Source organism: Ursus americanus, chromosome 3 (genome assembly GCF_024610735.1).
Source record: "Ursus americanus isolate L20-20 chromosome 3, mUrsAme1.1.p, whole genome shotgun sequence".
NCBI classification, from domain to species: Eukaryota; Metazoa; Chordata; class Mammalia; order Carnivora; family Ursidae; genus Ursus; species Ursus americanus.
Genome location: NC_142129.1, coordinates 101,860,818 through 101,884,155, shown reverse-complemented (window position 1 = coordinate 101,884,155; position 23,338 = coordinate 101,860,818). Strand labels below are relative to the sequence as shown.

Below are 23,338 nucleotides of genomic sequence, written 5' to 3'. Positions count from 1 at the left end.
AAACAAAGTCTCTCCCCCCTTTTGTTAAAATACACTCATGCTTGCCAGTGAGTAAAGACGTGTTAGGATTTCAGAGGTTTATTTGAAATGCAATTATACTTTAGATATGTTCAGTGCATGCAATCAGCATTTATTTAGTGCCCACTGTGTACATGGCATGGTGCTGTGAGCCATGAGGCTGACTAAAGCACACAGCTCCTTCCCGCACGGAGCTGACAACCTGGTGAGAAAGCTGCATGAGAACACAAACACGAGAACGCGACAGACGTCATAAAGAAGCGCGGGGTACCTGCGGCTCCCTCCCTGCTTGTTCACACATATACAACTTTCACTCGTAATCAATGACTCTAACGCCCTGTGTGAGTTACAACATTTACCACAGCAGAGGCTCAGACTGAATTCACTGAGGCCGCCCAGCACTGGAACAGTCCAGACCGCCCTTGTTAGCTCTGGGAAAGACGTGGACTCGTCGGGGTTTCTGTCACTGGACGCGGATCTCCGAAGAGAACCACAGACCTTCCTTCTCACATAGCTGAGGTCATCGCTGGATAGATGACAACGCTCCTGGTAAGGACACAGCAGACCTCACCTGACAATCTTAGAAGTTGATGGGGAAATTCTAAATGTTCCGATGACCTCCTACCTAGTTAACAACATGGAGCATATACGAAGGTTACCAAGCTTCTCATGCTCCTATAAACAAGATCAGATAAACATCCAGGGCCTATTTAATGTTAACCTGAGATTTTCTGGGAAAAGGCATGCTGTCCCCCAAACACAGGAGTTAAAAAAACATGTTTTATTAAGTAGACACCAAAAAACAAAAACAAAGAAAGTTCTCTTTCCAGTTATTTGCTCATCCGATGATGAAATGCAGAGTAAAGAAAAATTTAGGAAAGTACTTCTAAATTTTATTTTGTAATATTTCAAATCAGTTCTGATATAAAAATAGCAATGGGTAAAATAAATTGCAAAAGTCTGATCCTCCCATTTTGCCTTTACTGGAGCTTCTCTCCAATGGAACAATGTTCCGGTTAGGTCAAGCAGAGGGCTCATATAATTATGCAGATCCTCCAAGCTCATCTTTTTCTTATCTGTGAATTCCACTTGACTTTAGCTGTGCATCTCAGGATTAGTATTTCTTTGAAGAAAGGCAGGAGATATATATACACATACGTACAGCAGTTCTACAGAAAGTTTATAGGCAATAATTCAGGCAATAGACCTACAGAGGTATAATCTACTCTTTCTATTTTCCTTGGGGGTGGGGGGGATTCTTCTGACCTCACATTGCAAGCCTGATGCAGAAAATTCAGGCATCCCTGCAACAAAACCTGATAAGCAACTTTCCCTGCTGGAACAAGACCCAGTGGAGACAACACTGACTCTAAGCTGCACAAAAACCTGTTTAAAAAACACATGCATAGAAATGGTGACACATTCTGGGAACTCTGACTTTCTGCTTCACCATCAGCGTATGAGTTAAGAGGACAGCCAGGGGCCAGAGCTTCACTAGCTGGTCTACAAAAGAGACAGGTATCCGTCAAGAGCAAACTCATAGAGGGTCCAGCTGTCTTCCCCACACCCCTTCACTCTCAACAGCTTAGGAACAGTTCCTGTCCCCTGCGTACTGGGGTCACAGCTCAGGGACTGCCTCCTTCGCAGCCAATGTAATAACACAAGAGAATGTGACGAGGGACACCTGGGGGGGTCAGTCATTGGGCATCTGCTTTCGGCTCAGGTCAGGACCCCGGGGGCCTGGGATCGAGGACTGCATGGGTCGCATAGGTCGGGCTCCCTGCTCAGCAAGGAGCCTGCTTCCCCCTCTGACTCTGCCTGCTGTTGCCCCTGCTGTTCTCTCTGTCAAATAAATAAATAAAATCTTCGAAACAAACAAGAGAATATGAAAAGAAATGGACGCACAGAATTTAGTTCTTAAATACCTGTGTACTGAAGTCTTCCCTTCCATTATCACCCTCTCTATAAATGAACGTGTTATCTCAACGATAACCCCACAGATGACAGCTCGGTTTCTGGAAACCTGCGCTGATAGAGGGTCTCCCTCTTTCTGGATATGATCGGAGCTGTCTGCCCCTCCATGTGCCTTTTACGGCCGCCTCCCATTCCCCTACACCTCACGGAAGCAGAGCTGGCCCACGGCTCCTCCTTTTCCCATTAACATCCTCAGTGGTCTGAACTGTGCTTCACGCTTCTGCTCTTTGCCATCTCAACTGCTTCACACCTGTTTCCAAGCTCCCCTGAAAGGATGGCAAGCTCGACAGAGAACTTCCAATCCTTAGTGTACTTTTACTACCAAATGTCAACCAAGCATTTCATGAGCAGCTCCCTAACCTATTTCATGGGACAAGGCGGCCCATGTCTTTGCTCCTCTGAGCTCCATGACATCTAGCACATTCCCTTGTGGTGGGTCTTCTCAAATTTAATAATATACTGTTTTTGGTTTTGTTTTGTTTTGTTTGTTTTTACAGAAAAACAATTTCCACAGACCCCAATTGGAGAAGGACTGACTATAGAACTAAGTTTTTAAGTTTTAAAATGTCAGCCACACACTTCTGCTTCTGGCAACTACGAAACAAGTCCCAGCCTTATCGTCCTGCTGTAAACAACCAGAACACCAGGCAAAATATTTGGGGCAAGAGTTTTCAGGCACAGACAATGGGGCGGTGCAGGACTGAGTGACCCAAGAGAAGGGAAACCATGGTAAATACGGGAGCCAATATAAAACAGCAGCTTCCCTTTTTTCCCTCTTAATTTCCTTAAGATACAAGTGACTGTTTAGAATGATACCATTGCATTGTGGGCTGACTGTGATTTATTGCTATAAAATGGTTCAGTCTGTACCTAAGTTCAAAAGAATTTAGATTACCCTTGGAAACAAACAAACACAATTTTAAAATAGTATAAAAATCTCAGGCCGTTCCCCAAGGGTACATTTGTGGCTCTCAGTTTGAGGAAATGATTGTGGGGCAGGTTCGTAAATGCCCCACTGCTTCTTTATAGCCTCCTTGATGCAGGGATAGCAGATACAAGTCTGCAACCCAGAAGCAAGCACAGGTCACGATAGGTAGCAGGAGCTCGGTGCAAGGCTACCGTATAAGCAGAAGCGTGCCCAGTGTGATGGGACCTGCTGGCAGCACTCACTACGAGCAGGTGCCAGCCCTTCCTCCTTGGGAAGCCTCACTAGAGCCGAGAGTGTCAAGTGCTCTGGGCAGGGGGTGTGTCCTCCAGTCTCCCCAGGGATCACTTCCCACCACTGCTTGTTGATGTCTTCAGGTCCACGCAATTCCCAGGGAGCATGGGCACAACGGAACAACGTCCAGAGTTTCACCTTCTACCTGTGCTCCCTCCTAAAGCCAACCGGCCTGCCCGTGCCACAGGCCCCAGGCTCTCGTCCTCCTCCTCACCTGTCTCCCACCGGAAACGCATCCGGCCTCCGGGACAAGCCCTTCCAGGTGCCGCACAAAGGGACGGCCGAGTGCGGAGTGCCGGCTCAGCTCTGAAATACGGAGGCTGAAGGGGACCCGCTCATGACGCATCACTTTGCCCCATCTCCCAGCGGTGTGATCAAACACCCATCTTAGAACTCGCAATCAGAACTGACACAGATCTTTTGAGGAAAGAATTAGCATGTTTTTTTATTTTGTTTGGGGCTTGTTTTGATCAGGAGAAAATGTCAGAATCTTTCTGGCAGACAATCAATCCCAAAAAAGTCAGAATCAAGCTGGCAGAAAAGCAGTTGGCTAGCTGCTTTAAATGACTGAAGTTGTATCTCTTACAGCTATTAAGCCTGTGGTAAACAATTTCAGAGGTCATCTTAGAAACGTGAAGAGTCCACAGACTTTCGGAGCTAGTTCAGTTCTCCGGTGGCCACAGAGGCTAGAGGTTCCTTACCTCTGGCCTCTCCCTGACCAAGACATCGAAAAGGAAACTGAGGCTATATTCACATGATTATTCAAATGACATGAACTATGTCAAAGGCTCTCAGAAAGCTGTCAAGTGCTCTGCAAAATTATGTTACTCTTAACATTCAGACACACCCATGCTGCTTTCTAGGACCATCATTTCAGTTTTGAAGTACTCACAAAGCATATTGGACTACATTCTCACTTGGGAGAATGGGGCACAATGAACGGGTTTCTGGACTACAGGCTCCTTACAAGCAGAGTCCATTTTCTATGTAACCCGGCACCCAGCAGCTTTTCCATATATAATATAATATAATATAATATAATATAATATAATATAATATAATATAATATAAATATATAAACATTTAATGTATACCCACTGAGCTGAACCAAACTGAAAATGAAACATGATTATACCAATCTACTAAAACAAGCTGCCCTGCTTTACTGCACACAGTTCATGGCTGTGCGATGTAGCAGGTGTAAGAATCGGGCTCAGAGTGCTTGGAGAGCTGGAAGGCTCTGGAAACTGCACAAAACAATCTGCGGTATGGGTATGCACCTGCTGTGTGAAGTGGGAGCTCCGTTACCATGGGATTCACTTTCTCTTCTCTTTCCCGGTGTTGGTCTGAATATAGCCCCACAAAAGCCTGACCCTAGAAAGTAACAGACAGGGAAGGAGGCTGTGGTTACCCCCAAAGGACACCGCCTTTCTGTGAAGATTCTGCAGTAGGCTAATACCTGTTCCAAGAGGCTTTCCCTCCAGGGATTTAGATACACAGGTAAAGGAGGAAAAGCATGCTACTCTGTCGTAACTCTTCTTTAACCCTATTTTTCAAATAATTTGCAACGTAGAGCAAACTGAAGTGACAGTAAGAGGAGTCTCACTTTTTTTTTTTTTTTAAGATTTTATTTATTTATTTGACATAGAGACAGCCAGCGAGAGAGGGAACACAAGCAGGGGGAGTGGGAGAGGAAGAAGCAGGCTCCTAGCGGAGGAGCCTGATGTGGGGCTTGATCCCAGAACGCTGGGATCACGCCCTGAGCCGAAGGCAGGCACTTAACGACTGCGCTACCCAGATGCCCCGAGGAGTCTCACTTTTAAAGGGACATTTTTGTTATATCTACCAAAACAGAGTAAATGCATTGCCTGGACTGAAATCTAATACCTTCTTTGAGATCCTGGATTTCCTAATAAAATATGAACTTTAGTCTGTAAGGTTTTATCTTCCTTATGAAGTGACTGTGACTACAGTATTTAAAACTTTTATTGCAGTATAACATAAATGTAGGAAAGTGTACAAACCCAAACTGTGCAGTTCCATGAATTTTTTAACCAAATGAATACCAAATCTGTGTGATCAGTATCTAAATAAGAAACATGACATCATCAGCATTCCAGAAGACCTCATCTAGGGCACCTATACTTAATATAAAGAAGGCAAATTAGGACAAATACATGGAAACAAAGGCCAAACAGGTGGTACATATACAAAACCCCAAACCATTTGTGATTTGAATAGAATATAAACTTAGCTTATGCAAACTGTTTGTCCAGTCAATGAGTGAAAACCATCTATGTCTCTGTCTCTCCTTTTTCATCATTTTGTTTCAAGTTTTTATTTAAACGCTAGTTAACATATAGTGTAATATTGGTTTCAGGAGTAGAATTTAGTGATTCATCACTTACATGTAACACCCAGTGCTCATCACTACACGTGCCCTCCTTAATACCCATCACCCACGTAGCCTGACCCCGACCCACCTCCCCTGCAGCAACCCTCAGTTTGTTCTCTATAGTTAAAGAGTCTCTCCTACCATTTGCCTCCCTCTCTTTTTTTTCCCTTCCCCTACGTTCACCTGTTTTGTCTCCTAAATTCCACATGAGTGAAATCGTATGGTATTTGTCTTTCTCTGACTGACTTATTTCACCTAGCAATACTCTCTAGCTCCATCTATGTTGTTGCAAATGGCAAGATTTCATTCTTTTTGATGGCTGGGTAATATTGCGTTATATGTTATATATATATATATATATATATATATATATATATATATATATATATATATATATATATAAAACACGTATGTGTGTGTATATATACATACATACATACACACACACCACATCTTCTTTATCCATTATCCATTCTTCAGTGGATAGACACTTGGGCTGTTTCCATACTTTGGCTCTTGTAGGTAATGCTCCTATGAATGTTGGGGTGCATGTATCCCTTCAAATTAGTATTTTTGTATTTTTTGGGTAAACACCCAATCGTGTGATTGCTGGATTGTAGGGTAGTTCTATTTTTAACTTCTTGAGGAACCTCAATACTGTTTTTCTCTCTCTGTGTTTCTCAGTTTGTCTGTCTGTCTGCCTACCTGTGCTCTCCCTCTATCCCTCCTTCCCTTTTTCTCCTCATTCCTGCATGGCCTCCCAATGTTAAAGGTCAAAAATGTAAAAAGGAACTTCTAAACAGTACTGTAAAGACAATGATTTCTATAATATCAGCTCACTAGCTAATTAAAACAGTGAGCTTTTAGCCTAGGTCAATACTAGATAAAGATGTCAAACTAAATATTTAAAACTTTGCACTAAGATGTTACCACTGAGGGAGGTTAGGGAGAGGGTGTGCCGACCTGACCTCCCTGTGCCTATTTTGCAACTTCCTGTGAATCTGTAATTCTTTCAAAATAAAAAGCTAGTAACAAAAAGCTTTGCTATCGCAGCAAACCACTATTCTTATTTATATAACATGGTCAGCATTTTGTTTTTAGTATGATTTTTCTAAGAACTACCGCAATTTAAAAAAAAAACCTGAACTTCTGTTGACTTCTAAAAAAAAAATATTGAAAAGAAATAAGATCAAAATAGTAAGTTCAAACAAATACCTACTCTAAAATGTGTTCTGAGAGTGAAGCCTGTCATGCCTAACAACACTATCTAGTGGATGCATAATAGTTAACTTCCTTAATTCCTTCTTCGTAACCACACATTCCCCCGCCCCCCCCCACCCCCGCTGCTTTAACACTGAAAAAGAAACGCTAACCATGAAGTTAATACTCACAGAAAAAAACCCTTTGCCTCCCAGAGCCTTACGTACAGGTAGTGGGAGCCTCTTCCCTTTGTCTCTCTTACGCTTCCAGACAGACGAACACGTTAAATGCCCACGACTACGCCGTTGTGAGTCCAGAAAGCTCACGGATGGAGAAAACTGGCCCAAAGGTCAGACCACCCTTCAACCCATTTGTAAATCAAATAATCTCATAAATCGTCTCACTGTTTAATAAAGCAGTTATGCTGCTGGCAGTAGTTACAAGATAAATGATCATCTTTGAACTGTTAGCTTTTCCATTTTTGGTGTTTCTTGCAGCAAAAGCAATTAATTTTTACTCACAGATAAAAAACAACTTTAAAAATAACTTTAATATACTGCTGGTAGGAAATAGCAAGCTTCTAGCATATGCGAATTCGTGACCAGTCCGCTACCTTGCAAATTTGAAAACAATGATAGAGAGGTCCACGTACTTTTGTGGTCCCGATAAACACCTGCAGGCCTTGTTGTCACGAACCAGGTGAGGAATAGGAACTAAAGCCCCAGAGTGAAGTATCTGTCCTTGGGGAGGAGCGGATACGGCTCAAAACCCATCGAAAGTGCACTAAGCATTACCTGACACAGCCTGATTAATTTCAGATCAAATAATAATTAGAAGAGAGAACGCAGACCCATTATTTTCTCTCCTTAGAAAACGTAACTGTTGCTGGAAGGGCCGAGGGCTCTAGGGTGTTTGCCACCCTCCTTGGGAGATGGTGCAGGTGTCCAGGGACCGTGAAGACATAAGGCTGGACGGGGGAAACGTGTGCACCCATCTCGGCCGTGTATGCCATGAAAGGGGAGGAAGGACGAGCAGGAGAAAACAGACCAGTAGCCTTCACATGAGACATAACAAGTCTGGAAGTGAAAACAGCACAGGAATAAGTCAGTGGCCGCACAACAAAACGAACAGCGCTTCAAAGGTGGCTCAGAGCCATGCTGGAAACAACAATCCTCTCTTCAGGGAAAGTAAGGCCTGCCATGGAAGGAAAGAGGGGTCAAACAGTTGTGCTGTGGGGGTGCTGAGGTGGGGAGTGAGGGTGCAGCGCGAGCGGAGCCTTCCCCTGCCGGGGTCCTGTGGCCTTTCGAGAGCCCGAGAACAGGCAGATGTCTGGGGCAGAGGCAGGGAGCTGCGAGGACACAGGCTCCCCAGCCAGAGGCCAGAGTGCACCCTTCCTAGGCAGATGACCTTGGGCAAGTGATATGACCTTCCTAAACCCCGGGTTCCTCTACACCTACGACAGGGATAGTTAAGGTCCTGGTGACGGTCAGAGGTCACAGTGCAAGTCAGCACTTCAAACAGTGATAATATCCCCACTTCTGGAATGTGCCCCGGGACAGGGCCTGTGCTCCTTCCTCTACACAAATCATCCCATTCCATCTTCTCACCAGCCCCATCAGATAAGTGCCATTATTTTTTTTTTTAAGATTTATTTATTTTAGAGAGAGAGAGGGAGCACGGGAGGAGGGACAGAGGGAGAATCTCTTTTTTTTTTTTTTTAAAGATTTTATTTATTTATTCGACAGAGATAGAGACAGCCAGCAGAGAGGGAACACAAGCAGGGGGAGTGGGAGAGGAAGAAGCAGGATCCTAGCGGAGGAGCCTAATGTGGGGCTCGATCCCAGAACGCCAGGATCACACCCTGAGCTGAAGGCAGATGCTTTAAGGACTGCGCCACCCACGCGCCCCAAGGGAGAGGGCATCTTTTTTTTTTAATGTTTTTTTATTATATTATGTTAGTCACCATACAGTACATCCCTGGTTTCCGATGTAAAGTTCGATGATTCATTAGTTGCGTATAACACCAAGTGCACCATGCAATACGTGCCCTCCTTACTACCCATCACCGGTCTATCCCATTCCCCCACCCCCCTCCCCTCTGAGGCCCTCAGTTTGTTTCTCATAGTTCATAGTCTCTCATGCTTCATTCCCCCTTCTGATTACCCCCCCTTTCTTTATCAAGGGAGAGAGAATCTTAAGCAGACTCCTCGCTGAGCACAGAGCCCAACCCAGGGCTCAGTCTCACTACCCTGAGATCACGACCTGCACTGAAATCAAGAGACGCTTAACTGACTGCGTCACCCAGGTGCCCCGAGATAAGTGCCATTATTATCTTCATTCTGAAGATGAGGAAACCAGGACTCCCAGTTGTTCCTCAAGTTGGCCAACAGCACCCTGCAACCCAAGTGGGGCCTGGGTCCAGAGATGGCACCCCGTCTGTCACATCCTGCATGGCCCTATACGTCTGGAGAAGGCAAGGCCTTAATGCATAACTTTTATCCAACGATAAGCACCACACAACAGGTCTAGAGATTTTTGGGTATAGTTATTGTTTGGGATACTCATTTCAGTCCCATGTATACATTTGGTTTCCCTACTTGTAAAAATATTTAACATCAAACAGATGCTAGCTAGAAGAAGGTTATTACTGCCTTTTCTGGAACAAAAACAACAACAAAAACATCCATCAAATGTTAGTGATGATTAGTCCAGAATCACTGGCCTAATGCATTCTTTAGCCTATTGTAATAATATTCAGATTGGGAAAACCCTAGACATGATAATTCGAACACACTTAGAACCAGTGGAAGTTCACAGACAGACACCTAGAGTAGTCTTTGCTTTAAGAGCAGAGTTATTCCTGGAGCCCCAGACAACTGGTGCGGCAGGCTTTTCTGACCTCTGGCTCAGTCGCTCCCCTTCACCCCGAAAATGCCGTTAATTCCTGCCCGAGGAAGTGTCTCCTTTTCCTCTGAGTCAAGAAACCCTGGAATATTTTTCCCATTTTTTTTTTAAAGATTTTATTTATTTATTTGATGGAGATAGAGACAGCCAGCGAGAGAGGGAACACAAGCAGGGGGAGTGGGAGAGGAAGAAGCAGGCTCCCAGCAGAGAAGCCTGATATGGGGCTCGATCCCACAACGCCGGGATCACGCCCTGAGCCTAAGGCAGACGCTTAACCGCTGTGCCACCCAGGCGCCCCTATTTTTCCCATTTTTAATCAATGATTTTAATCAATGGGAATCAATTTCCCATTTTTTTAAAGATTTTTTAAAGATTGATTTTTAATCAATTTCCCATTGTTAATCAACCATTTTAATCAATGGGAATAATCAATTCCCATTTTTAATATGCATTCCATGTGACAGCCAGAGAAAAGTACAAAGGGACAGAGAGTCTCCGGGAGAGTCTACACCAGCGAGTGGGCATACCCACCTGATAAGCAGCGGCCCCAAAACACTACCACCAACAGGGAGTGCAGCAGGGTCCACGGGCCAGAGAGACGCCATCGCCAGCACAGACGGCCAGGAGACCAAGCCGTCACGTATCTCTGGGATCAGCCTGTGCTGCCCTGTAAGCATATTCACGTCATGATGCGCGAGCCCCCAAAATATGAGAACCAATCCGGATCAGACCAGGTTCTGCCTATGCCATATGTGAAGGCTCAGCGGAAGTGTGTGCACCAGATCAAACTCTTTGTAAGGAAACTGATCTGCAACAGGCTTTGTCCCGAGAGGCAGCGAACCCCTGCCCCGCACACTACACTGCTTCCTCAGACGGGCACGGACTTACAGATCTCATCGCTCTCTCTCCACCTTTTTTTTTTTTTTAAGATTTTATTTATTCATGTGACACAGAGAGAGGGAGAGAACAAGCAGAAGCAGAGCGAGGAGCCTGATACGGGACTCGATCCCGGGACCCTGGGATCACAACCTGAGCTGAAGGCAGACGCTCAACCAACTGAGCCACCCAGGCGCCCCTCTCGCCACCTCTAAGAGAACACTACTGAGTTGACATGCTTGACGGCTCATTTCAAAATCACTTAGTATCAATTACTATCTGTTACTTTTTAAACTACTCTTGAACGTAGCCTAGGCCTTCCTGGGCTTAGCAGCACATCTTGTGAACAGGACACGTGACGATCACTAGATAGGACTTTTGTTATCACACTATGTAAAGAGTGTTCAGAAGTCACCCAGCCTGTAAAACTTCTCCTGACTGCAAGCCTGCGTTCCGCACCGCTGTGCTGACCACCACCGTGCCTCACCTGCGGCTACCACTGCGCTCTGCCCCCTCCCCCATCACCTACATGAGAGAAAGCAAGCCTAGAAGGGAAACGAAGTCTCACCTGCTCCCGAAACAAGGTCCAAGGAGGAAAGAAAAAAAAAAAATCCCCCAAACTGCAAGAGAAGTACATACACTGCTGGCAACGTTCCCCAGCCTGGACCCCCGTCTTCACTGGCTGCATTAGTGTGGTTCGGGCCTTGAATTCATGACTCCGTCTTTTCCTGGCTATCGTTGGAACGTTTTGTTTTTGCAACTGGGCAACATTATGAATATGTCGTAGCCACTGCCCAACACTCTAAAAGCCTGAAGACTTTAAGAACAAGACTCTGGCATGAGGGAAGACGGACTCCGATAACCACCCAGGTCTTCCATCCGTCTGGGAGTTTTCCCACTCGATGCCTGTCCTCCAAACCAGGCACATCACTGAGTCTGCATTTATATGAGGGAGAGTGTTTAGAAGTCAAAAGTGAAGTGAAAAACGGAGCAACTAGTCTGCCTCCTTACATTGTCCCACTTCAGCAAATTGCTCAACTTTGCTCTGCCTTGGCTGGGCGGACTTTTGTTGAGTGGAGGTGAAGTGGCATAGCTTTTGCCCAAATAACTTCTGCAATGCATAGAGGCCAATTACTAAGCAAGCCACCCTGAAAATCAACACACTAACTGCATGCCGGCTGGAAGAGTTTACTTATTCAACAAGGGATGGATGCATCATCTTTGGCTCTAAAGAATCAATGTTTTCCCTGAGTAATATTGTCTAAACCTGCACAACATCAACGACAGCTAGAGATCATTTACTCAGTTTACATATGGGAGTTTTTCCTACTTTGCTTTATAATTCAGAAATAGAAACATTTGTGGAGGGAATTTCTGCTGGAGTGCTCAAGTTTCCACGATGTTAGAAATAAACAATAAGAAAAAAAGTTCTTTCCTTCCTAAAGGAGGAAAGTAAACACTGTATTCTGAAATTCCTTTTGGAAAAGATACCCCACCATCCATGAGAGATCTTCTAGCTGTCACGTCACACATTCTATTCATTCTAATAATGACGTTCCTCTAGGGAGCACTGTGATTTCTGTAATAATTTCTCCTGGAAGTCAATGCTTCCATGTATAATCTCAAACAGAATGGCTTCTTACAAAGGACCTGACACAGGAAATCAGCAACCCTGGAATGTGCACAATTTGTTAAGTTTGTCCTCTTCATAATGGCTATTTATATACCCTTACGAGTTCAAGCGTGTGCTTGATTTAAGTCACAGAAATGACTATGGATCTGTGTGAGTTCCCACATTTTGCCACGGCATTGCTGACGGACACACCTGCTACCAAGTTGCTTTCTCTCCTCATTTTTACTGCAGCTATTCGTGGGTCTGGCGATTCACAGAAGCGGATGACACAACTTCAAAAGGTCATAGTGCTAATTTCTAAAGTAGATGTTTTCAAGGCTCATAAATTTATTGCCCTGTATCATTTGAAATGTGCAATTACAATGCACATATAAAAGACTTAACTCTGAAAAAAATACTTCATAACAAGAAAAAAGTGGGAAAGAACAAAACTGGAGCAGAATATACCAAAATTGTGAGGGTACTGGGTATAAGTAACAGAAGTGTAACAAAGAATTTGAGAATATTTTGTTAGTTTTCCGATTCACGAATAGGACTACCAGTGAGAGCATCACCAGCGAAAGAGCAATGCTGTCTTAGAGGAGGAGGAAGGAGGGTTTTGGCGACATCTAGTCCAGGTGTCTGGAAACGGCATCTGCGGTACAGCAGGGAAAGTCCCCGCACCCACGTGTTGACTAGCACGGCAATCATGGGCAAATAATCGCTGAAAGCCTGAGTCCTTCACCTTCAAACGTGGATAATTACCCCCATCCTGTGGGGTTGTTAGGAAGCTTGGAGAGATGGATGTTAAGGCACTGTGTAAACTGTAAAGTGCTATACGAATGCAAAGTGGTATTATGATGATGACGTCAGTGTTTCAGCATCTAAATCACAGAGACAGCACACCTATTATTTACAAGTTCAAATCCGTGTCTTGCATGCATTTAGGTTTGCTTTTAATTTCATAGATGTTTCCAGCTGCAAGGAGCATCAAACCACCCCGTTTAGTTATTTTATGGAAGCTGAAACTGGGAAGGTAGATTCTAACCTCTCTTCTCTACTATAACTAACAACAGATTGCAGGGGGAAAATGCATTACGTCATATCCTAAGTAAAACTCCTTCAGCAATACAACTTTTGAAGGAATGATACATGTCTCTTCATATTTGTATTAAAAATAATCAAACACAGAATGCCTTTGACATTCTAACTTTAAAACATTACATAGTATATTTTTGCAGTCATTTGTCAAAGTTTTTCATTTATAGTCATACATCAAAATTTTCTTTCTTGGTGAAGATTTATTCATAACAGCTTGCAAAAAAGAAAGAGAGGAAGGAAGCGGGAAAGGAAGGAAGGGAGGGAGGACAGATTAAGGCAATACATTATTCTCACTCATAAGTACACCGCATGCGTACAGTCTATTCAACTACTAGGAAATGCCAGCAGAGGTAAAGAAATCAAGAATAACTATAAGGATAAGGTTTCCGATTCTCTATTAACTCTGCAGCAAATCAAAGCCAAGAAAATGTTCTGAATTCATCATAGGTAAAAGCCCCTTAAAAATCAGTATCTTAAAAGCCAACAGGTGGCATAATAATTTTTCAACAACCACCTTTTTTCTGCATTCATCTGGAATCAAAAGTAGGTGAAATTGGGCAGGGGGTTCTGTTTTTTTTTTTTTTTCCTTGGAAAAGAGATAATTATTTAAATCCCTAATACTATATTAAAATATACTTCCAAAAACGGATCTTGCAAGTTAGTACTACTAGAATACACTTAAAATAGTTTGTCTAATTATCTTGCTCAGCACAATTTAACCATCTGCTATGGCTTGTGATACAGAAGAATGAAATAGACACTGTGTCAACACAGACAAGCCAGCAGTTGTCAGATAGTCAGTGTTGCTGGTAAACAAGCAAAGCCAGGCTTCTGATGTTACAAAAAAAATCTTTCTGAAAACCTTTCTGAAATCTCATTTACGATGGTAGGAATTTTTCCAGGCACACAGGCAACGTCCTTGAGGACTAGCCCAGATTCAAGAAGTGATTTGTTTTTATTCCAGACTCTAAAATAGTGATAAATTTATGAGTGTGGGTAAAGGAACTAAAACATGCACAGTTTTCGCCTCAAAATGTCAGTTTGTCATATCGGAGAGATTATACGCGATGTTATCAATTCTCTACAAAACCAGGAGTAAGAGAAAGGAACTTTCAAATAGTTATAATGATCTCATTAGACCATGTGTGAGGACTGCATGTGCACCGTAGGTAACCCTCAGGTGTCACGTTTCTGGTTTTAGAGTAAAATCCTTCAAACCACTGCTAAGTAAAGTGGCCTGGAACCACTTCCACATTTCCTCTTCCATAAGGCATGAGCACCCAGGGCAGCACCAACAGCCTTTGTTACGAATCTACCTGCTTCCAGATGCTCTCTGCAAATCAACAGGTAAATCTCTGCAATTTCAACAGTGAATCAGGGCATAGATGTCTTCTAACTCAAAGGCGACGGTGGCTCAGTGAACGTGAGAGACATTTTCTGACTTCAACGTGATTCAGCGTGAATTTATTATGTCTAGAATTATGAAGACTTTTGTTTCTCTCTTTGTTTTCTGTAGTTAAATAAAGGATGCCAAGTAATCATTTTTCTTATTCACAACAAGTTGTAGGGAAGAATGCTCCTGGGAAGAATGCTAAAACTATCAACTATAATCCAGACTCCAGTTCAATTCTTCACATCTGGCCGCAAGTTTAACAAAATGCCATTTTCATTTTTAAATGAAAAATGTGTCATCTCTCAGGCTCTTTACTTTTGACATTGTTTCCTTGTGGTTGTTTAGGAAAATAATGCAGGAAATTCTAAAACCTTAGCAGGTGCTCTAATAAGACATTCACATTTCTATGATAACCGGTGATGGTGGGCTTGCTGAAGGAGCACCAAGTCACAAGCGTGTCCTCATTCTTCTCCCTTTGCCTGGAGACAGGGCAAAATCTCACGGTTGAGATCCAGCCAAATGTTCTCTCCTGAGAAACTGCCCCCATCACAGAAATAGGACTAACCCCATTTTGGGGCTCCCACTGAAATCCCAAAACGCATCTAATATAAGATGTTGCATTACATGGGTTGTTCCCGTCTCTCTCCCTGGCCAGCCCTTCCAAATATGGGAGCTTTGAAGATACGCAGCTACCTTATTCCTCTCGTAGACGCAGAACCCAGCATGAGTTCTGCATGCAGTGTCTGTGGGCCTAGAACTGGCGTGCGTCAGAATCTCCTGGAGGGCTCCTCGTCTCAGACCGCAAGCCCCATCCCCGTAAGCATCCCATTCCGAGGTCTAGGTAGGGGATCCAAGAATGTGCGCGTCTATCAGCTTCAAAGAGCTGCGGCTGCTCCCGTGGGAAACACACCGAGAGCCACTGTAATAGACTTTTCATGAATTCATGGGAAAAAAATTCAACTTTGAGACGATTTGCTAATGAAATATAAAACTGTTCCTGGACCTTGAGGAAGCTCAGGCAATGAGTAAGAAATGGGAGTCTGAGAACAAAGACAAAACTTCTCCTCTGCCACAAGCTACACACACCACTTAATGCACGCATCAGGATCGCCTAAGTTTTTAAAAACTTGTGTACTGGCTTGCCAAACTTTTTTATTCTCCTCATGTGATTCCAAGGTACATTCAGGGTTCCAAAAAAAAAAAAAAAAGTCACCTCCTAGTCTTTTCAGTCCAGTCACTAAGGTACAACCCAAGGAATCTGACGCTGTCGTAAATAGGAAAAGCGGGACTCCCATCTGAGGATTTGCAGCATTACACAAATATGATTCCCAATGTACTTAGACGCACACTATATTACTTATCAGTTGCTCATAACTGCAACTAATCAGGCTGGTAACCACAGCCGCCTACTAGAGAAAGCAGCTGGTAATCCAGAACCCAGCTCGGCTCGATACGGACGGAGACAGTGAGCATAAGACAGGCTGGGGGCGGGTTCTTTTATGGCCAAAGACAATGTCCACAATTGAAACATCTCATAAAATGACAATCTGGCCACGCTGCTCTCTTGGGCTCCAGACCCATATACTCGACTGCGCCCTCGACTTTTCCATCTGAGCACTTCACATAGCACAGCGTCTATGAGGGGCAACAGCCTTTATCTTGTCTTCCAAGTCAGAGCCCCGTGCGTCACCTGGGATCCTCTCCTTCTTGTACTGGTTACACATTAACTGCCTCCAGGTCAGCCTGGTCACTTGTCCTGCATCCTCACTGCTCTCCCGTTCTCCATCTCTCCTGGCCCGCAGAAGCCACCTAGCTCCCCATCTCCACTGTTGCCTCTGCCATCCACTCCCCACGCGGCTGCTACAGTCATCTTTCTCAAACACCAAACCCACCCTGCCAGTTCCCAGCTTGGACCTCCTCAGTGAGCCTCCCCTCAGACGGGAGGACCGCCAAGCTTTTGTGAAGTACAGCCTCCCCATCTCCCCCTTCTCTTCCCAGAGCTCCTGGGGCCTTTGCTACTACTGGACCTACTCTTGGGATGCCTTCGTATTGTGTTCTCCAGGGAAATAACCTACGGCTTGGGGTGATACCCGGCCCCCTCTCCAGGTGGAATTAAAAGCAAAAAATAATACCAGAAGACTTCATCCCGTACAGAATTCTATCATTGCTTCTGTGACACTGTTTCACACTTGCTATCTATAGATTTCTCTTCCCCTAAATGACCAAAGGGCAAGTAGCAACTCTGATTCGTTCCTAAGTCTCCAGATGTGGATGGAACAGTGCAAACTGCTCGCTGCGGCTCAAACACAAAGAAAACAAAAGCCTAAGTTGTAATAGGTAGCACTTCGTGTCCTCATACTCAAAGGACAAACAATAGCGGTTAACTTATGTAATTATTTCTACTAAATCAGGGCCAGGTGTGCTGGCCCACCAGCATGGGATAGAACTTGGAGTGAAGAAGGAAATTCTATCCCCCTGCGTTTCACATACTACTTTCTGAAGCAAGCTGCTGAAATTTGGTAGAAGTAGAATTTATTTTAAGCATATGCAATTCACAGATGCTTAGTCAACAGGGTCAGGCATTTGATATTATACTTCAGGGCCTTCGGAAATTAAAATGTCAAATCCAGCACTTAGTTTCTAACAGGGCTAAGTAAACATGCCACCAAGGCTCGCTGGCCCTAAATACCCCTCCTGCTCCCAGCTGGCTCAGGGAACTTCTAGACAACTGAACTGAGTGTGTCTCTCTAAATGTGTAGGAAGGAGGCCGTACCTAATGACTCTGAAAAAGTGAAAATTTCCGTCAAACCGGTTATTTGACATAAGATTGGATCCTTGCCTGAATTCAAACTAACCTGCTCAGGCCCATGGGCGGGATGGCAAACTACCCTGACATGTTGCGCAAAGAGCCAACTGTTGGAATTGTCTTCGAAAAGACAACCTTTTAGGAGGAAAATGAAAAAGAAGAAACGGACAGAAGCTATGATGTCAGGGCGCCTGGGTGGCTCAGTCGTTAAGCGGCTGCCTTCGGCTCAGGGCGCGATCCCGGCATTCTGAGATCGAGCCCCACATCAGGATCCTCTGCTGGGACCCTGCTTCTTCCTCTCCCACTCCCCCTGCTTGTGTTCCCTCTCTCGCTGGCTATCTCTCTCTCTGTCGAATAAATAAATAAAATCTTTAAAAAAAAAAAAAGCTATGATGTCAATAGGAATGGTCCATGGGAACAGGTTTATATTCTATTCCCTAGGTATTGATGGTTTAAGAATAAACCAGTAATAACTGAGGCCAAAAATGTTTAAGATAACGTCAAATGTCCAAAAGTGACAGAAGAAAACAAAAGTAGTGCAGTACAGATCTGAGGAGCTGAATCTAGCTTTGAAATTGTATACATGGAAATAATGCCTGGGTGAACCATTCTAGAACTCTGAGCTTTTCTCAAAACATACCCCTATTAGTAAAACCTAACTTTAAATAAGCCCGTTTCTATTGTACTTACTAAGTCCAAATTAAACACACACACACACACACACAACTTCCACAGCAAGCCACAGGGCAAGGGCCCAGTGATTGCCCAGGTGGCTTCTTTAACAAGCTGAGTGTCCCTAACATTCTGATCCCACCCTAATTTCGGGGCCTGAGGCACCAGTGTGGGGCTCTCTTCCCTTAACATCCATCATCAATTTAATAGTAGAGTTGGCTTGCCACTCTGTCAGAAAACTTTCAGACACTAGCTGCTGGTCTTGAAGCTTATATCAAAGGGAAAAAAAAAAGAGTATTTTCTTTTTAAACAGAGCGGAATCCTTCATCTTTACTGACACTACCTCTAAAAACATTTCAAAACATGTTAGTGCTGTCACATGGACCAAGTCTAATTATGTAGCACAATGGATTTTAGCAATCGGCTTCTTCAAACTTCAGAATGAGTTTCTGAAAATTTTGGACTATGGAACTAAATACATAAAGCCAGAAATAATGGTCAAAACCCTACTGGAGCCATCAACCGGTTACTGCTAGACAGAACCACACGGGTATGAACACATGATGGGTACACAGACTGCTGCTCTCCTTTTCCGAATTGGAAAGCAATTTACTAATACACCTCTAATCTTCCTTGACTTATGAGGGGCCATGTTCCCATAAGCCCATTGTAAAGTAAAACATTTTAAGTTGAAAATGCATTTAATACACCTTACCTACCAAACATCATAGCTTAGCCTCACCTACCTTAAACGTGCTCAGAACACTCACGTTAGCTTACAGGTGGATAAAATCTAACACAAAGTCTACTTTATATGAAGTGTTGAAGATCTCATGTAATTTATCAAATTCTGTCCTAAAAGTGAAAAACAAGATGGTTGTGAGCGTGTCGGTCGTTGACCCTCGTAAGTGCGTGGCTGACTGGGAGCCACAGCTTCTTGCCACCACCCAGGATCACGGGAGAGGATTGTACCGCATATCACCAGCCCGGGAAAAAAATCTAAATTAAAATTCCAAGTACAGTTTCTACTTAATGTGCATTGCTTTCACACCATCATAAAGAAAAAATTTTAAGACGAACCATCGTAAATCAAGGACCATCTGTAGTTAATCAATGGCTTAAAGAATCACACTGTGGAAACAATAGTAGGAACTATTAAGATCACCCCTGCCCCTGTTAACTCATTATGTCTGGCACATTCTACACACTCAGTAAATACACCTTGAATTTAGAAATGAGGACTCAGGAGCCTGGAGCTAGTAAGTGACATGTCCACCTTGACACAGAGCTGAAATGAGAAGACAGACCTCCTGGCTTCCAGGCCAGGACTGAACTGACCTTCCTCACATCTGAACCCCCTGGAGAAAAGAGGGTAGTGGTTCTTCACTTGGGATACAATTCAAATCCTCTCATTTATTCCTCTTCAACACAGCCCAGACCTACTGAACCGAGAATGTCTTCAGAGGAGGAGCTGGGGCAGGTTCCTCACTTGAGAATTCCTGCACTGTCCAGAATACCACACAGGGTCTCTTCCAGAGCAGCACCTTGACCTCTCCATTTTGCAAGAGGAAGGGGCTTGCTCAACAACCCCTGAGCAATCTCCAAGTTCAGGGCTGTTCTGGTGACCCACGAGCCTCCACATAAGGCAAACAGAGCCATTACTGAGGAAATAAGTGAGTCTAGACCACCAGATAGACGTCTGTTCCAAGTTTCACACCAAGACCAATCCTAAGGAGCCCATTCCCTGGTCTTTTTCCTCCCCCCTCCCAGCACCTAACATTAGATAATCACACACACCTGAGCGGGCTCTCTGGAAACCAGCACTCACACGAGGCGGTGGAGTTAGGTGGCTGAGGCAGGACTCCAGAGTGAGAAGGCCTGAGTTTGAATCCTGCCTCTGCTTCTTACTAAATGTGGAAGTCACTTTGCTTCTCTGTACCTCAGTTTCCCATTTTATAAATAGAATACCCACTACATATGCTTAATGTAAGGATTAAAAGGACAGTTATAACAGTGTTTGACAGTACCAAGTGCAATAAGAACAGAAGATACCATATCTTAGAACCAAAAAAGTCTCTCTCAAGTGAACAAATTTTCTTGAATAGACTGAATCTGATATGGGTTTTTAACACCTTTTATAAAAATATCTCATTTTATCTCTTTAATAATTTACCCTTTAAAATAGTTTTTTTTAACATTAACAATGATGTTTGTTCGCCTACTCTCACAATTTTGTGCAAGAGCATTCCATTTTAAGCGAATACAGGACAGTCAAATTAAGTGGTTTGTATTTTTCTCAGAAACAAATCTCCAAGCACTAATAGCAGTGTTCAAAGGGGTAACAGCAAAGAGCTGTGAACACTTCTGGAGTAAAACAAAAAAGTGATGCTTTGGAAGCGCTCCAAGAGTCAACTGAAAATAAGGAGTGGGTCCCTGGTAGCAGAGAGGGAGATTCGACCTGCCAAAGAGGACTCTATTGTTGGCTGATTCTGCAGCAGGACCAGTCTCCAGGACTCCCCCAGCAGAGATGAAGGGAAGCCCTTCGGACCCCTTAGAGGACTCAAAGCTTTCCACCAGCTCTGTCAGTGAAAAGGCCAATCGCTTATTACTGAAATCACCCCCCACCTCCTCTTTCGTATATTTTGCAAGATTGTTAACACTCCAGATGTTCCAAAAGATTGTATGTTCCATACACTGGCAGGTAAGCTTTCCAGAGACTTGACTCCCAAACTTGGCTGGCCGACACAATCACCGGAGGAGCTTTTAAAAATCCTGATGCCCAGGTCTCATCCCAGACCAATGAAATCAGAATGTCTGGGGGTGGGAGCAAGACATCAGTTTTCGTTTTGTTTTGTTAAAATCCCAAGTGATTCTAACGTACAGCAAAGTTTGGGAACCACTGGTTTATGCGTTAATGCTCCCCTAACAAACTCACTCAGTACCAAACCCCGACTCCCTGTGCCAATGACATCAACAGCAAGTACAGACCTGAGTCCTGGAACCCGGATTGCTTGATTTTGAAATTGTGTAATTAAACCTTCTGAGGCATGTTGCTCATGTCAAGTGGGTTTATGGCCGGCAGTCACGAAGCCAGACTCGCTCATGTTCAGTCTGGACGTTTGGCACCCATGAACCATGGACACCAATCCTTTTTTTAAAAAATTATGTTTAATATTTTGATTGGCCCAATGGCAAACTCTTCAAAAAGCTAAAAGAACAGGAACATCCCAAAGAGGAAATCTCGGGATTTTGAGAAGGGAAGTTTGCTGTGAGCCTGATTTTGAAAAACCGTGGGGACTTGACTAGAATGGGTTCTGCCCGTATGAAGTTCGGCCCCAGGACGCAGCTGTGCCGCCGCTGCTGGTGCCCCGTTCTGCCCAGCTCCACCTTAAAGCCTGGATACCCAACCGAAGGGCTGCAGGTGGGGGCCAATCTCGGAAGTTCCCGGGAAGGGACGACTTAACGAAACCCTACAAACCCGAGGGGCGTGGACGCTTGGGAGGGAGCTCTGGGCTGGCAAGGAGCCTGGGTGTCCCCCCACCCCCGCCTGCAGGAGGATGGAGAGCGGGGCTAGCGCCGGGGGTCTGCGCCCAAGGGGCGGGTTCGACCCCACCCCCTTTTTTGCTTAAGAGGAAACTAGGGCTTTCCTTCCTCGTAGCCACAGGTAGAGGCAGACGCGAGACCCTCGGGCCTCTCAGCTCAGGGTTGCAGCACCACACCTGGGAAAAGGGTTTGCAGGGTCCTGCGACACCCCCCACCCTCCAGGCCTGGACCCGGGTCCAGCCGAGAGGCTCAAGTACGAGACCCGGGTGTCCCGGGGGGACGTGCGGTGGGTCTGCCTGGGAAGCCGCCTGTCCCAAGAGGCCCGAGGAGTGAGACGGTTCCCGGGGGGTCGCTCCCCAGCTTCCCAAAGCCCCTCGGGCGCGCGCCCCGGGCCCGGCCTGGCCCTTCGGGAGAAAAGGTGTGGGGCGCACATGCGGGAACGCTAGCCGGCACCGCGGGAACCAGAGCCGCCCCGCGACAAGTTTCTGCCTTCGTCGGCGGACCCGGCGCAGGAGGCCCCGAAAGTGAGGACAGAAAGTTGCGAGCGCTCCGGGGCGCCGAGCTCCAGCCGGTGGTTCCCACACCCCGCCCGCAGCCCCGCTGCCCCGCGCAGGGAGCCTCCCGTCCTGGGCCGCCTTAGACTCGCCCAGCCCAGAAACGAAACGTCCAGTTCCTCCCACGGTCCCGGCCAGAAGCGCCGCTGATCCTCAAGGAAACAGGAAAGGAGGGGCGGGAGGCGCGGGACGCCGAGCCGGTGCGGCGAGCGCGAGTTGGGCCGGCTGCGGGTCTCAGCGCGTCGGGCGGCGGCGTGGGGCCGGCGGGACTCGCCCTTACCTTTCTTTTCCTCCAGCGCCGGACTCGCCTGGAAGTGCGCAGCCAGCAGTGCCAGGAGCGCGGCTCCCACCGTCCCGGAGGGTCGCATCGTTGCTCCCAGGCGCTGGCTCAGGGGTCTCCGCAATTAGTCGGGACTGGCTCGGGCGGCCGTGCGCGGCGACTGCCGCGGCGGCGAGACGGGACTCGGGTGGACGCGGAGGTAGCCTGTCGTCCGGTCTGGGAGAAGGCGGCCGCCGGCGCTCGCTCGGGACTAGCTCAGGACTGGCTCGGGACTCGGGCCGCCCTGACCGCGGGCGTGCACACCGTGCGGGGGGCGGAGGCTGCTGCCGCCGCGCTGCGCCGGGGGCTGCCCAGACGTCTCGCTCGCGGGGGCGGGGGCCGGGAAGGCTGGGCCGAAAGGAGGAGGGACCAGGCGGCGGAGGAGGGCTCGGGAGGAGCCGAGGACGAGCAGCGCGCGAGAAGGGAGGAGGAATCCGCAGCGAAGACCGCAGGCGGGCCCCGACTAGAAAGGTGGCGGGCCGCGGGGGCCCCTGTCGGTGCGAGCGCACGGGGGAGGCCCGGGGTGGAGAGACGCGGCGGCGTCCGGGAGCCCAGCGGGCGCCCTTAGGAGTTCGTGTCCGACTGGGACGTTCCCTGCGCTGTCCCTCAAGACCCAGTCCTCGCGGACTGGCACAGTTACTCAGTGACCCACCCTCCGTTGAGCCAAATTTGTACCACGGTCCCCCATTTTCGCCTTTCGCGTCCCTCCAACTCGCGGAGCAAACTTGTACCAGCTCTGGGCAAACTGGCCG

General features: G+C 46.0%; 1 protein-coding gene across 2 annotated transcripts in view; it reads right to left on the bottom strand.

The window, feature by feature from the left end:
* EGFR (epidermal growth factor receptor) overlaps positions 1-22,871 on the bottom strand; it is a 203,342-nt gene extending 180,471 nt beyond the window's left edge. Inside the window, exon 1 of one of the 2 annotated variants that reach the window (XM_045788531.2) lies at positions 22,548-22,871. In XM_045788531.2, the coding sequence (XP_045644487.1) occupies positions 22,548-22,635 (88 nt within the window). In that variant the 5' untranslated portion in view covers positions 22,636-22,871. The remainder of the gene's footprint in view (positions 1-22,547) is intronic. The other variant, XM_045788530.2, reaches the window with a different exon arrangement.
* Positions 22,872-23,338: the final 467 nt, after the last annotated feature.